The following is a 16,082-nucleotide window of genomic DNA, read 5'->3' as shown; positions in this document are numbered from 1 at the left end:
TACATGCAGAATGTGAAGCTTTGATATGGGCGATGGAGTGCATGAAGACCCTACATATCTCAAAGGTGGTGTTTGCAACAGACTGCTCACAGTTGGTGAAGATGGTGTCTACTCCAACAGAATGGCCGGCGTTCACTACTCACATGGAGGAGTTTCTACGATGTAAGGAATGCTTCCCCACTTTCACTATTCAGCATATTCCAAGGGCACAAAACACAATGGCGGATAAGCTAGCACGAGGTGTTAGGACTCAGCCTTCTGCTATCGTATATGTTGACTCCGTTTCTCCGAAATGGTTATCGGCTCAGGAATCTACTTAGTTTAGTTTTGCTTCTTTGTTGGAAAAAAAAAATTGAAAAATGTAGACTGAAAAATACGTCTCCAGCTAAATAGACTTTATTGTAGGTCTACGAAACCCTAAACCACAAATCTCGAACCCTAAATGTTTTGCTTTATAATAAAAAGTCTTAATTAATGTATCAAATATCAAATTATACAAAATTTAAACTACTACACATTAATATACAAATTAAGTCAATAAAACAAAAAAAAAACTAAATATAAATCTAACCCTAAGAAATCTACCACTAGAATACGTAACATGTTATAACCTTTTGTTTCTAAACCATATTTTCTAACACATGGTTACCAAATTAGAGTATATTCTTTAAAATTGTTCAATTATATAAAATTTTAATTTATTTACTTCATATTGATCATTATATTGATGATTAATTAACAATATCACAATAATTATTTTTATACATTTTTAAAATTAAATTATTAGATCAAATTATGATGTAGACTACAGAATAAGTCTACACAGTAGACTTCTTAGGAGGTCTACATATATGTAGACTTCTTTCTATTACGTGTAGACTTACTAAAGATATAACTGTAAAATACATTTCTGTTTTTTTGTTTGGTCATAAGGGTTACATAGTATTTTTACCACCCCTTTAGGTTGGTTTTGCATTTAACTGAAAATGAGGTATACTTTTAGGTTTGACATGAATATTTGAGTTGGTTTTAGCAATTCAAAATATAAATAGCGAAACCAATCAAAATAGGAACAATTAAATCAACCAATTATTATGAATTATCTATTATATATATATATATATATATATATATATATTTATATATGTTTAGTAATTTTCAAAATATTACAAACTATGTTTATTAATGCACATCTGATTTAATATTTATTGTTTTCAAATTTTCAAAACAACATATATCAAACTATACGAAATTTTATAAAATATATTTACAAATATAAGATGATAAACTTAACCACCTACTAATAAACCAATTTTAACCTGATTAAACAAAACAAAATCAACATCAATTTAAAATAATAGATGCAAATCAACATACCGTAACAAATAGTTAAGTTAATACAGACCATTATATTTCATCAAATCACATATCTAATTAAGATGAGAACATAAATATACTTAATATAATTATTATCATAAAAACAAATTAATAAATTACTTAAAACCTATAAACATAAAAAAACCAAATATTATTTTAAGATAAGTAAAATTTTGAACTTATCATCAAGCAAATTTATATTATTTATCACAAATATGAATATGAAGACATATAACAAAGTTTGAATATATTTATGAATTATATATTAACATTTTATATAAAAGTATTTTATAAAAAATTTGTTATTAGGTTTCTTCATATTAATATAAACTTGATTTACAAGAAACAGATACCTCAAATAGTTTTAGAAAAAAATATAATATTTCAAATTATTTTTAGAAATTATAAAAAGTATTACTAACTAAAATAGAAATATAAAGAAAGTTGAAAAAAGAGAAAAACTACTTAAAAACTCTCTCCGATGGCGATGGCGATTTACTAGGGTTTCATGGACTTGCAAGGATGGGATCCCGGAGATCAAAGGTTATTACGAGACAATTGGAAGGTTTTAAGGAACAATCAGAGGGCAGATTTACATCCCTATGACGTTTTCTTTGGTGGATGGAAGCCAAAGGGGGTCTTTGAAAGGAATGTTTTTCCGGATCTTCGAAGGAATCTCTGGAGTTTAGGAAAGTTTTATACGACAAGGCGGGGAGAATCAGAGGGATCTTCAATCTCGTTCCGGTTAAGGGAGTTCTCTTCACGCATCTTTCAACCACGAGATCTCTGTGGTAGGATCCTCGTTCTCATTAAAACGAGATCACAAGATCTAAGTGGGTTAAGGTTTAACGGTTGCAGAACGGATATTATACGATCTGTTTTACTGGGGAAATGGCGACACATGAGGCGATCTAAGGTTCTCATGACTTCACGACGATGGGATTCTGGTGTTGGAGGCGGGTTTTGGTGGGGCCTAGTGGATTGGCAAAGTGAGAATCAGGGGGTCGTGGAATGGAGATTGCCTTGGAATCTCCGAGGTGTTGATTTGGTTATAGAAAAAGGAAACTTTGGAAAGTTAAGGAGGCTTGGGATTTCAGCGAATTGGATTACGATTTCGATCATCATCAAGACGAAATCGAAGGGATATACAGGTATTGTATCTGTTTTCTTTTGGGCTGTTCAATATGGCAAAACCGAACCGTACCGAACCGAACCAAACCAAAATAGATAATATGGTTTGGATTTGGTATATACCATACAAACCGAATGGATATGATTTTTAAGGATATGATTTTAAAAAAACCGTAGGATTTGGATATGGTTCGGTATATAACCGATAAAACCGAATAAACTAATAAAACCGATCAAAAAATAGAAACATGTAAATATATATATATATTTTATAACAACGTATGAAAATCATAAGTTAATTTTTTTGCTAATAACTATTACCATATTTTTTACAGTAATAAAATAGTCCTGATTTGTAAAACACTTGAACTATAATTAAATAACAATTCATCGCAAACATGCTTCTTATTTTCTTAGTCTTCTTTTGATATTTTTGCTTTAATTTAGCATTGACTAAATTGAAATAAAGATTATAAATTAGATGATAACAATTAGTGGAAATTCTTCACAATTTTTTTATCTATAAACGAATAGAGTTTCGTGTTTAATAGAAGAAACATGACTTTGATGAACGCTAAATATGAAAGAATATAATAACTTATTTTTTGTGCTTCGTGTTTCTGTTTTATTTTTTGTTTTTTATTTTTATTATCAAAATTTTGAGATTTGATTTTAATTATAGATTTGATTATTTTATTAGATGATAGAAACATTTTTTATTTTTGTTCTTTTATTTAAACTTATAATATTTTTTAATAAATGAATGTGTTGACAACAAGACTCTAAAATTCATATAATATGATCCCAAAATAAAGAATTATGTTTTTTGGTATAAAACCGAATAAACCGAAAACCGACGGTATATAAACCGAACCGAACCGAAGTAAATATGGATTTAGAATGGCAGTTATATTTTACTAACCGAAATACCAAAAAACCGAAAAAACCGAACCGAAACCGAACCGATATCCGGATTGAACACCCCAGCTTTCTTATTTAATCTGTATCATTGTTATATAAAGGAGATAGATGGAAGATTAAATGGATTTGATTCAACTGTGATATGGAAATATGGGATCTCTAGTACTTATGGTAATGAGATTTTACGGAAAACATTGGGAAGGCGAATCAATCACGAGAATCAGTTGGAAATATATGGTATTAACGGGCATCAAGATTGGTTTGGGGATTTGGAAGGCCGGGATCATTATAAAAGGGATATTAGTTTTACTCTTTGTTGGAGCACATCTAAAGTCTCTTTTACAATCTTTTATATTACAAAGCAAGGTTTTTTTATCATTCTGGTGATCATGACACAGGGACAATTGGTGAGTAACGGTGGGGAGGTGAAGGATGGAGAGAATGCCCGTAAAAGATTGAAGATATCGGTGCCTCATTTCGATAACTCGGCGCTCATCAAGACTTACTCCAAAACATTGATTGGAAGGTGTATGAATCCCCCGGAACAAGACATGAAGGCGTTGATTCTAAATATACCTAAGATTTGGAAGCTGGAGGACCGGGTGGTTGGGACAGATTTGGGATTTGGAAAGTTTCAATTTGATTTTGAGACAGAGGAGGACATTGAAGCGGTCATGAAGCTTCAACCTTGCCATTTTGATTATTGGATGCTGGCTCTGGCGCGCTGGCAACTAAAGAAGAATCAACTCTTTCCATCGGAAATAACGTTTTGGGTTCGGGTGATTGGCGTTCCAATGGAGTTTAGGACGGCTCCCACTTTTGAGAGCATCGGCGATGCGCTTGGAAGAACGGTAGCAGTGGATATTGAACATTCAAGAGTTCAGGTGGTGGTGAACGCGTTTCAAGAGCTCTGCTTTCAAACCACTTTGGATTTCAAGGGGGGGGCGAGTTTTATGATGGGGAGGAAGCTGCAATCTCTTTGAGATACGAGAAACTCTTCGGCTATTGTCAAGTTTGCTCGAGACTGTCATAAGGAGGAGATCTGCCCTTTCACCAAGAAAATGTGGTAAAGGCGAGTCCAGAGAAGAGACGGGAGAATAGAGAAGGCAACGGTGGGTGGTATGATGGAGGGAAACATGATGATCGGGCACGGAGCTACAAGGGAGTGGTTATTAATGGTCCTCCGAGGCAACAACACAAGGAGAGAGAGGGTCGTGGCTACCATGGGAAGGGCAAAGGCAAAATGATTGAAAAGGTTGACTCTAAATGGGTAAAGATGGCTGATAGAGGAAGTAAGGGGTCGTTTAACAATCACTAGAGTTACAGAGGAGATGGTGATGGCTCTCGATACAGAAGCTCACGAAGAGACGAGCCTCAGGTTGATGTTCAAGAGGGCCATGCTAGGAATCTATCAAGACAGACAGGAGCTCAGCAGTTACAGGGTGAAGTACGAGATGAGGCGCAGGAGGATGGGGAGATCAGAGCTCCTGAGAGTCTCAATAAGACACTTCCCTCTCCTGCTTTTCAAGCAGAACTCGATAAGACTCAGACGATAGGAACAGAGGCGTTATCGGATCCTATGGAGGTGGAGAAAGGGCTTCAAATAATTCAGAGTTTGGTTGAGAAAGCACCGGTCTTGGAGGATGATAAGGTGATGAATATGGATGAGTTTCGAGCCGTCTTTTTGGAACATGGAATTGATATGGATGCGACAGATGACTTACCGGATTTCTCTGACGGTGAGATTGAGGAGATGTTGAAGGAACAGGAGGAGGGAGATAATATTCAGGGAGAGGTTGAAGTTGGAAATGACGCTGAAGAGAAAGTGCAGGTTGAAGGAGAAGTGGGGAAGAAGAATGGTTCTCGTAAGAGACTGTTCAAGCCTACGCTAGGAACCGCAGTAAGCACAAAGATGAGGATTGCTAATGATCTTGCTTCACCGCGTAAACGAGCTCCGAACAAGACAGGATCACGCTGTGGAGAGAATGGCAAGCAGCAGGAGAGCAAGGGACCTTCAATCCCGAAGAGTGGACCACCAAAACCGTAGTTTTATGAATCAGTCTCTTTCTTTAGTAGCTCTGAGGTTCCAGGGTTTTTATCATTGTTTTGGGGTTTTCTTTTTTCAAATAAGCTCTATGAGCAAGTATGGTTTATTCGATTTAAATGGTAGCATGGCTCCGTTTTGTTGTTTGGACCTGAGATGGTCAATTTGGTTTTTTAAATTGGTTATGCAAGAGAATAAAAAGGATTTGTTTTTGTTTTGGCACTTGGTTCATCGGGTGAGAATCTTCACGGTTACTTTGCAGATATATTTGGGAACTTTAGGGATATTTGGCTTGTCTGGAGGTATCTTTTGGAATTCATGGGAGAGAGGGATCAATGATAGATACAACAATACCGCTAAGGCTTGTTTTTTTCTTAATTTTATTTTGGTATGGATTGTAAAACCAAACAGATCAGTTATTGTGTTGGGGATGGTAGTGGAGGATATAACATTCTTGGTAACAGAGTGGTATGAAGAAATGATAGAATTATTTGGATTTCTATATATAGTAGTGACCACTATGGAGATGCATTATACGGATATTAAGGTGAGGCTTCGAGTGGAAGATTTGACGACAAAATTTAATATCATTGCCTGGTTGGGAAATTTTGATGTTGCTAGTTTGAAATGTATAATCTTTAGTTTGAAAGCGGTTTCTTTTATTAGAGATATCCGGAGGCTTTGGAGTTTATGGTTATTGAAACATAAATCGAATTTGGCTTGTTTAAATAATAAACACATGCGGCGGGAGTGGTTTCGAGATGAGCTCTGGTTCTGGATACAATGGTATACTAATTGGCATCAGCATGTGGGATTGCGACAATCTACGCGAGGGCTAGGCAGGGGTGTGTGGAGTTTTGACATTGGTCGGTTTCTGGGTGGCATCAAACCTGAGCCCTTTCGCTCGAATGAGCAATATACATACTTTTATATATGAAAATACTAAGCTGGAATTGCAAAGAACTTGGAAGTCATTGGACCATAAGTTATCTTCAGGAAATACGGCACAAACATAAACCAGATTTTTTGTATTGAGACGAAACATGATTTTGAATTTGTTCAAAAATTTCAATCTCACTTTGGATACGACAGTCTACCGTGGATCCGAATGGGAGGAGTGGTGGTTTAGCTCTTTTTTATAATAATGAGTATCAAGTAAAGATTCTTTATTCTAGTAATAGAATGATTGACATTGAAGCAGTGAGCAATGGGAAACAAGTTTTCCTTACCTTTGTCTATTGAGACCCGGTTCAAGAGTTAAGAGAACAGGTATGGGAAAAATTGACTAGGTATGGATTCGCACGATCTGAACCTTGGTTTATTATTGGTGATCTAAATGAGATTACGGGAACCATGAAAAGGATGGGGGGCCTTTACGGAGTGCAACCTCTTTTATTCCTTTCAATAATATGATAAGGAATAGTGGTTTACTGGAATTCCCAGCCCGTGGTAATAAAATGTCATGGCAAGGACGGAGAGGTAAAGGGAAAGGAGCTTTAACAGTCAGATGCCGACTGGATAGAGCCTTGGCTAATGAGGAATGACATACACTTTTCCCATACTTTTATACAGAATATTTGAGGCTGGTGAGGTCAGATCATCGGCCTGTGGTAGCTTTTTTGGAAGATAAATTAACAAGAAGGAGAAGGGGACAATTCAGGTTTGATAAGCGATGGATTGGCCAAGAGGGACTCATGAAATCAATTGTATCGGGTTGGACAGAAAATCAGGAAGATCCATCAACGGATTTTATTACTAAGATTAATAATTGTCGTCATGAAATATCTTCATGGCGAAAAAACAACCAGCCATATGGGAAGGACAAAATTCAGGATCTCCAACAAGCGCTGGAAGAAGTACAAACAGATAACAATAGATCACAAAAGAATATTATTGAGATTTCCAGGAAATTACAAGAGGCCTATAAGGAAGAGGAGGAATACTGGCATCAAAAGAGTAGAAATATGTGGCATTCATCTGGGGACCTTAATACTAAGTTTTACCATGCTTTGACGAAACAACGTCGGATCAGAAATAAAATAGTGGGTCTCTATGATGAAGCGAGTAATTGGGTCACAAAAGAGAACGGTGTTGAAAAGGTGGCGGTAGATTACTTTGATGGTTTGTTTAATTCAACTAACCCAGTAGAGTTTGATAGTTTTTTGGAAGAGATAGGGCCATCAATTTCCCCACAGATGAATCTTATGCTACTGCGAGTAGCAACGGAGGAAGAAATTCGTCAAGCTTTATTCATGATGCATCCGGGGAAGGCGCCAGGCTCAGATGGAATGACGGCTCTCTTCTTTCAGCATTCCTGGAATGTCATTAAAAGGATGTGGTCGAGTTGGTAAATAATTTCTTGGTCACAGGAGATATGGACTCACGGTTGAATATAACTAATATATGTATGATACCAAAAATAGAGAAACCTACAAGGATGACGGAACTAAGGCCGATAAGTCTATGTAACGTTGGTTATAAGATTATCTCGAAAGTGTTGTGTCAAAGATTGAAAAATTGTCTTCCCCATCTAATTTCGGAAACACAATCGGCTTTTGTGGCAGAAGCTTAATATCGGATAATATTCTTATTGCGCAGGAAATGTTTCATGGCTTGCGAACCAACAAATCCTATCAAAATAAGTTTATGGCGATTAAAACGGATGTGAGAAGGCATATGATCGGGTAGAGTGGGATTTTATCGAGGCTCTTCTCTATAAAATGGGATTTGATCCTCATTGGGTTAAATTAATGCGAGGGTGTATATCTTCAGTTCAATATAGAGTTCTTCTCAATGGGCAACCGAGAGGCCTTATAATACCTCAGCGGGGATTACGTCAAGGAGATCCATTATCTCCTTATTTATTTATTATGTGTACTGAGGCTTTAATCACGAATATAAAAAAAGCGGAGCGGGTGAAACAATTAACCGGTATGAAGGTAGCAAGAGCGTATCCAGCAGTTTCTCATTTGCTATTTGCAGATGATAGTTTGTTCTTCTGTAAGGCAAACAAAGAAGAGTGTTAAACTATCCTCAGGATACTAAAGGATTATGAGACTGTATCAGGGCAACAAATCAATTTTCAGAAATCCTCAATTCAATTTGGACATAAAATTGAGGAATCCAGTAGGCAAGAGTTGAGAGATATTTTCGGGATTCAGAACCTAGGAGGTATGGGTTCTTATTTAGGCTTGCCGGAAAGTTTAGGGGGATCTAAGGTTCCAGTGTTTGGTTTTGTACAAGATCGTCTGAATAATAGGGTGAATGGCTGGACTCTTCGGTTTTTTACAAAAGGGGGAAAAGAGGTGATCATTAAGTCGGTTATCACAGCTCTGCCAAATCATGTGATGTCGGTGTATCGATTGCCGAAAGCTATAGTGAAGAAATTAACGAGTGCAGTAGCTCAGTTTTGGTGGAGCACAGGAGGAAGTACAAGGGGTATGCATTGGAAATCATGGGATAAATTATGTGTTCATAAGGATAATGGTGGGTTAGACTTCAAGGATTTGACTGATTTTAATACAGCAATGTTGGGAAATCAGCTGTGGAGGCTGATTGAGAAGTCAAATTCTCTTTTTTCGCGAATCTTCAAAGGACGATACTACAGGAATGCTTCACCCCTGGAACCGATTCGTTCATATTCCCCGTCGTATGGCTGGAGGAGTATTATCTCTGCTAGATCTATGGTTTGTAAAGGACTAATTAAAAGGGTTGGAACATGGTCATCTATCTCAGTATGGAATGACCCTTGGATCCCATCCACTCGCCCGAGACCAGCAAACAAAAACTTTCATAACAGTTACCCGGATCTCACAGTGGATTCCCTCATTCATCAGGAATCCCGAACATGAAATTTACAGGCAATTAGGACTTTGGTGGACCCCCATGATGCAAAAATGATTGAGAGTCTTCCTCTGAGTAGAAATCAATTGAATGATAGGGATGGATGGCATTTCACTAATAATGTAAGATACACGGTATAATCAGGGTATCAAGTAGAAAGGATATATTCTGATAAGGAAAAACAACCATAATTTTATGGACCCAATGTGGACATTCTTAAAGCATTCTGCTGGAAAGTGAAGTGTCCTCCAAAGTTAAGGCATTTTTTATGGCAGCTGTTGACAGGTTGCATAGCAGTGACCAAAAATTTAAAATCAAGAGGAATACAAGGATATACAAGCTGTGCAAGGTGTGGAGACCCGGAGGAATCAATAAATCATGTGTTTTTTGAATGTCCTCTGGCACGGCAAGTGTGGGCACTATCTAAGATCCCATCGAACCCAAATATTTTTCCTTTGGGCTCGATATTTGCTAATATGGATCATCTGTTTTGGAGAGTCAATCCAAAAATGGAGGATCATCTGTTTGCATAGATTCTATGGTACATTTGGAAGGGTCGGAATAACAAAGTGTTCAGTAATATTGATATTGACTCGAGGGAAACGCTAAACTTAGCAGAATTGGAATCAACACTTTGGAGGCACAAATTGTCAATAACCCCAGGGTGTCCCCTGAAGCGCAGATCAGAGTTCCCTCACGGACTACAGGAAGATGGTGTTTCATTGACAGTTCTTGGAAAGATAAGGATGCTTCCTCAGGACAAGGCTGGTTCAGCACGCTTCCGGGGTTTGAGGGTTTGTTAGGGGCAAGGAATGTAAGGGCAAGTCTCTCACCTCTTCATGCGGAGTTGGAGGCTCTAATTTGGGCAATGGAATGCATCAAGAACTTAAGACAGTATCGGGTCACGTTTGCAACGGATTGTTTTCAATTGGTGAAGATGGTTTCAGAACCATAAGAATGTCCAGCATTTGAAAGCTACCTGGATGACATTAAGCTTTTGAGAAGAAGATTTACCAACTCAGAGATTGTTCATGTTCCCAGGACGGAAAACATAAAGGCGGATCGCTTGGCACGCAGTGCTCGGACACAACCGTCTTTCGTCGTACACATGGATGCGGAGTTACCATTATGGTTTACAGAGTCTACATGAGTCTGTAAATTTTTCTTGCTGTCAAAAAAAAAGAAAACTAAAATAGAAATATTAAAATGATAATTATATATAATAAATTTGTTTCACTGATGATACATATGTAACTAACTGATGTAAACAATTGATATTTAAACAATATCTATCTACTAGGTAGTAACCCGCGCCTTGCGCGGGATGAGATGATTAAATTTGGACTTTGCGAGATTATATTAAATTAAACTTATGTCAAATATATTCTTTTTAATATTTTATAAATTTACGACTTTAAAGTTTTGTTCGCTTGTAATCTTTTATTATTATTCTGTTTGTAATCTCTTAATCTTATACTACTCCATAAGTCGAACATTCCAGAAGTATATTCCTTGACAATGAATTTCCAACTCCGCCAGTTGTAAACTTCATATTATAAAAATATTTATAAACATCATCAAGTCACTTTATTAATCTCCTCAGATGTAAGTCATATCATTATCAATTGCAGCTATAGTGCACCTCACGTAACACCTCTCAACCTAAAAAAAATAAACACGATATGTATATATGTATAAACAATAAGATAACTTAACGTATGATTAGGTGCTCAAATTATTGAAAATACTGAAACCTTTCTCGTCTCCAAAATATCAGATATTGTTTTCTGTGGCGTTTTCACGAAGTAGTCTTCTTCCTCTGACATCATTGACACCATGGAAAGTGGTTTAGACTGCACAATTGCCAAAGATATATTTTCCTTTGGTAACCTAATCATATTATGAAAATCAATACTGATAAAAGATTTTCAAAACAAATACAACTCCACTATTTTCAAACAATGTTTCTAAACTTACAATTTGGCAAAAGCTTCAACCTCTTCAATAAACGGATTAAGGGACACGGCAGACACATTGTATGCATTGCATACGCTTCGCTCATCTTTTAAGAACATGTTTTCCACGTATAAGAATATCATATTTATAAGGATCATTAAAAATAAGAAACCTCATGAAAATAAAGAACTTTTACCTTTCCATACTTTGATCTTCACAAACTTCATAACACAAATGAGAGTTCGATCAGAAAGAAGTTGAATTGCTTCGCTTAGATCTAGTGCAACCTTTCCCCATACCTAACATCTCTGAGGATCAAAATTAAAAGGTTATGGTGGTGAGCATGTTAAGTAGAAAAAATTTGATAGTAGATCGTTAAAAAATAAAAACGAAACTATATTAAATCGTTTTACTCACTCTTCATTTTTTAAGAGTAATGAAATCTTTTCCGTGTCCTTCCCATTGAGAGATACGATTTCAACATGAGTTACCTCTACTATCTGACCCATAATATCTACAAAATAATAAAAAAATGTAAGTATAAGATTTGTGATCACGGTTAATGGTCATAACATCAATTTTATATAGACTCACCGATCAAGTATTCAGGGCTGAGAGTTCCGTCTAAGATTTCACGAAAATTAACATGGGTAAAACCAGTCAATCTGTATGGCAAATCGTCACAAAGTCGAATCTGAGTGGTGGCTTGGAACCAAATTTTGTAAGGATGCTTGGTTAATCGATAGGAGCCACATGCTTGAGAAAGCGAAAAATTGATGAATATCTTCGAATCACCTTCTTCGAGGAAAGATTCAAAGATCGAAACCACATCCTCATTAACAGTTGCATGAATCGTATCCCCCTGTCATGCGTATCATTAAAACCATATAAATACCAATATATTTCAATAAAGTTTGCATAATAATAATGGATTTCCGAAACTGGATCATCATACCAAAACAACTTACATTTGAATCAATTAATACCATCTCAATACTGTCAATATCGCCTGCGGAGTATTGTCTCCATAGACGAATTATCTTGACCTTAATTTTCCACGTAGTTTTCGCAGGACTCAAGTCCATAACCTTGTCAAAAAATTTAGCCATCTTAACGTCTAACGTACTCTAGGTTATTTTTTGAGATGGAGACTAATAGAGGCGAGGGTTAATATATTTACTATCGTATTAAGATTAGGTTAGAATATACGTACCATTTGTAAATAAGGTAAGAACCTAGTTATTGTAAATGTCAAAATATCCTAAATATATTACGACTCAAAATACACTTCCGGACCAAGCAATATAACCAACTTTCTATAAAACTTGGGTCTGTTAGATTTAACTAATAAACAAAATTGACATTTAACATAAATCAAAACATTACCAAAAACTCGTTACGTTATTAATTGATGTGACAAAACGAACACAATCTATATAGTCTTACGCCATAGAGTTTTATATGTCGCTTTTCATTTTTGTATGAGACATATCTGCATGTGAAGTCCATTGCATGTACCTTAGGATACTTTGATTGTCAAGCTCTTAAGTGTATCTAACCTCGAGGTCTTCTCTTAGCTTGGTTTGTAATCTTAAGACATTCTATATAAAAAATTTATGTATATATTTTCTAACATGTTTGCATGGATCTGCATCCAAACTTTTAAAGAGCCGTGTTTTGAGGAGGATCTCAACCACACCACTTATGCATATGCGCTCGAAAAATATTTTCCGAAACCGCATTGATCTTTACCAACCAAAAATATATGTTAACATCAAAACCTTTAAAATATGCATACAACGCTACTCTTGGGAGCTGAACTCACCGGCACTCAAAGCAAATTACACAAAAAATGAACTATCCGAAGAAACTGAAGCATAATGTATTATAAATTTTGCATGAAGAAACAGAGTCCCACTTTCCTTACTGAACGTAGGCGTCTTCGTGTTGATATCCCGTGAAGCGGGGTTTTAACTTCTTTAACTTTGAAGTGAGAGTCCTGTGAAGAGAACTTATGTCTTCTCTAAATTGCGCCTTGCGATCCTCATCAGTTCCCATATTCCATCTTAGGCTCTGTCGGGCTTTCTCTTGAGATCCTCATCAGTTCCCATATTGCTCCTTCCTTTACCATCTCTTCTGCGTTCCTTTCTGCAATATCTCAATCTCAATAACCATGTTATAAGGTTACTTGATTCAGCAGTTCTTTGTTTTTTTTAATTCGATGCACACCAAAACGTTGACCGTGTTGTTAATGCTTTGGCAAAGAGCTAATTCCCTATGCCTCTTACGTAGTCATCGAACACCAACACATCACGTACGCTTGGAGAATTGGAGAACCAACATAAGCACTTAAGAAAATAACACACGGTTAACGTGAGTGTTATGTTTGAGAAGGGCCACAAAAATTAAGGAAAGTTTTGTTTGCATTTAAAGCTTACGTTTTTTTAATATGTTCTCCAAGTGACACGTGTGCTATTTTGTAAATAGATGCCTCTCATGAAGCCACGTCAGATTAGATTTTTAAGGAAATTTTTTTAAGTGCTTCTCTTTTAATATATAGGGGATATATGTATCTATCTATTATAATAAAATAGACTTCCCTCCTTCTTCATCCCTCAACATTATTATCCTAGCATGGGGCAAAAAAACTGCCACTTGGCATCTGAAATTTGTTTACTGTCAACTGATTTCGAAAATTTTCGTGGGTTGGGTTTTGTTTTGCCATTTACTATAGTAGATTATAAAATATCGGGTGTTTTCCGTATATTTTAATTAAGAGGGTTGACCCACCTTATTTTCAGCCCCACTCAAAAAAAATATTACTTACGATTGAGTTCTTCCTTTCTTTGATGTCTGAACCGTAACTTCCGTCTCGACGGTGCTCCAGACGAATCACAAAGCTTCTTCAAATCATAATAAAGTATAAACCCTAGAAACAGAGCTTCCACAGATGGCGATTAACCAGCTCAATTTTCCGTTTTGAAGGCATAGCATTGTAAGGAGACAGTTGTTAAATGTCTTCTTCGTTTTTGGGAGGCAAGGACGTGAAGAAAACAGGTGAGCTTCTGGGCGTGAACCTGGTTTCTCTCAATGAGAAGGTAACATATTTTAATGTTCGTCCTTTAATTAGTTTAACATTTTCGTTTCATCGTTCTAACATAAGGCAACTGCCTAAGGCCTTAATCTTTTCAGTAGACGAAGTTGATCTAAGGGTCTATAGGAATTCAGAAACTCAGCACTTCCAAATATCTGCTGAAGGAAGGGTGAATCTATGGGCTAAGCTTATTCGATCCCAACAGAAAAATTCAGGTTTCCAGAATATGAACAGCTTATGGTTTTGGCAAATACAAATGTGAATTTTCCGTGTATGTTTAACCACTCATGCTTTTCCCATTCTCTAACAATGTTTGGCCGAAACTTCTCGCAACCTTATTAACCGTTAGTTACCAATGTTTTCTGCAGAAGTTTTTTGTGATATCAAGACCACTTACAACAATGAGACTCATGCTATTCAACGTGTTATGGTTACAGTCCCTATTGACAGTTATATAAGTCGATGGATAATGTTTTACTGTTAATAGTTGCTTTGCCATGTTTAACTTCGTAATCTCTAACACAATATAAAAGGACTTTGTGAAATGGCCTCTCTCATGAGCCCCCTTTAGTGCGACTAGGGTCTCCTTCCGAGTCCACGTCGCTGACTGGCCTCATGCCGGTTAACGAGAAGTCCCCTGGACATCTCTCTGCCTCCCTCTCTTCTGTCCTATCTATGGCCTCTCTCGCCACCCCGAGCTTCTCCTCGCTTTCCAGATCCCCCAGATCCGGTCCCCCCAGATCCGGACTCTCTTCCCCCCCTGTTGTAGGCACAGGGGGGTAACCCACAAATTGATAGATGGTAGAATCTAAGGATTAAACTTGAAAACAAAGAGAACTGATTTTTATGAGTTTTAGAGTTTTTATGATGAGAACAGAAACAAATATGAATATGAATCAAAATGATAATATGAATAAAAACAAATAGAAAAGGGATAGATTGATGGAGATGTGATCTTTGTTGCTGGATGTGTATCGCTCTCAACAAGGATCGATGGATGGAAGATGAATGAAGATGGAACAGGTCTTGCTGGATGTGTCTCACTCTCAAGATCGATTGGTGGATGGAAATGGGATGATGGACGCCACAAAGCTCTGTGAAAGGAGGCTTTGATAAGTCTGGATGCTCAAGAGCTGCTTCTCACAATACTGTAAGACTTAGAACAATAGTTTTGAGAAACTAGAAAAAACTGAATAATTCATAATACTTTCAAAGATGGGTGTTTTACAATGATGGACGACTGGAGCTTATATAGGCTCTCCTAGGGGACTCTAGACAAGACCAAACGGTCATAAACAATACAAGGAAAGAAAATAACTTGAAAATAAAGTTTAGTCTTCAATGGAGAAATATGGCTGTTGGAATGAGATTTGCTTGGCCATAAATGGGGAACTTGATTCCTATTGAACCTGGACGGTTTGAGTGGATATGAAAGCTTCCTGGGAATCTTCTTGATGGCTTGATATGCGCTGAAGTCGTGCACAATCTGTTTAGGAAGTAGCTGTTGGGGAGTTATTGCCAAAGACTCCAAATAAGGCAAGTTGAGGTAAATGAGAATCCGCCTGATCCTCTTGGTGCTGGTGCAGCTAAGAACATCTGGATGTCTTCTGGATGGTTGAGATTATCTCCTGGCTTTAATATATAACTCTGGATCGAACCAAATCGAATTGGTTGGAGACTTTCCCAAATTGATGTCGGTTTGGCCGATTTTGGGAA

At 36.8% G+C, this 16,082-nt stretch overlaps 2 protein-coding genes across 7 annotated transcripts in view; both read left to right on the top strand.

Moving 5' to 3' along the window:
• LOC106314381 overlaps nucleotides 1–320 on the top strand; it is a 4,030-nt gene extending 3,710 nt beyond the window's left edge. Inside the window, exon 3 of the mRNA XM_013752258.1 lies at nucleotides 10–320. Coding sequence (XP_013607712.1) covers nucleotides 10–320 — 311 coding nt within the window. The remainder of the gene's footprint in view (nucleotides 1–9) is intronic.
• A 1,511-nt stretch (nucleotides 321–1,831) lies between these two features.
• LOC106319061 lies at nucleotides 1,832–14,690 on the top strand. Of its 6 annotated transcripts, XR_001265413.1 has the most exons (3): nucleotides 1,832–2,528; nucleotides 14,258–14,370; nucleotides 14,449–14,690. XR_001265413.1 is itself a non-coding variant. In XM_013757280.1 (2 exons), the coding sequence occupies exons 1-2, from the start codon at nucleotides 1,886–1,888 to the stop codon at nucleotides 5,810–5,812; spliced, it is 720 nt and encodes a 239-aa protein (XP_013612734.1). In that variant the 5' UTR covers nucleotides 1,832–1,885; the 3' UTR covers nucleotides 5,813–10,427. The 6 variants fall into 5 exon arrangements, 5 of the variants coding, with proteins under 5 accessions (XP_013612734.1, XP_013612737.1, XP_013612738.1 ...); XM_013757283.1 differs by lacking the exons at nucleotides 14,258–14,370; nucleotides 14,449–14,690 and adding an exon at nucleotides 3,828–5,690; XM_013757280.1 differs by lacking the exons at nucleotides 14,258–14,370; nucleotides 14,449–14,690 and adding an exon at nucleotides 5,736–10,427.
• The last annotated feature ends 1,392 nt before the right edge of the window (nucleotides 14,691–16,082 follow it).

This window comes from Brassica oleracea, chromosome C9 (assembly GCF_000695525.1).
Source record: "Brassica oleracea var. oleracea cultivar TO1000 chromosome C9, BOL, whole genome shotgun sequence".
NCBI lineage: Eukaryota > Viridiplantae > Streptophyta > Magnoliopsida > Brassicales > Brassicaceae > Brassica > Brassica oleracea.
The sequence above is the reverse complement of the archived record's forward strand: the minus strand, read 5'-3'. Positions and strand labels throughout refer to the sequence as shown.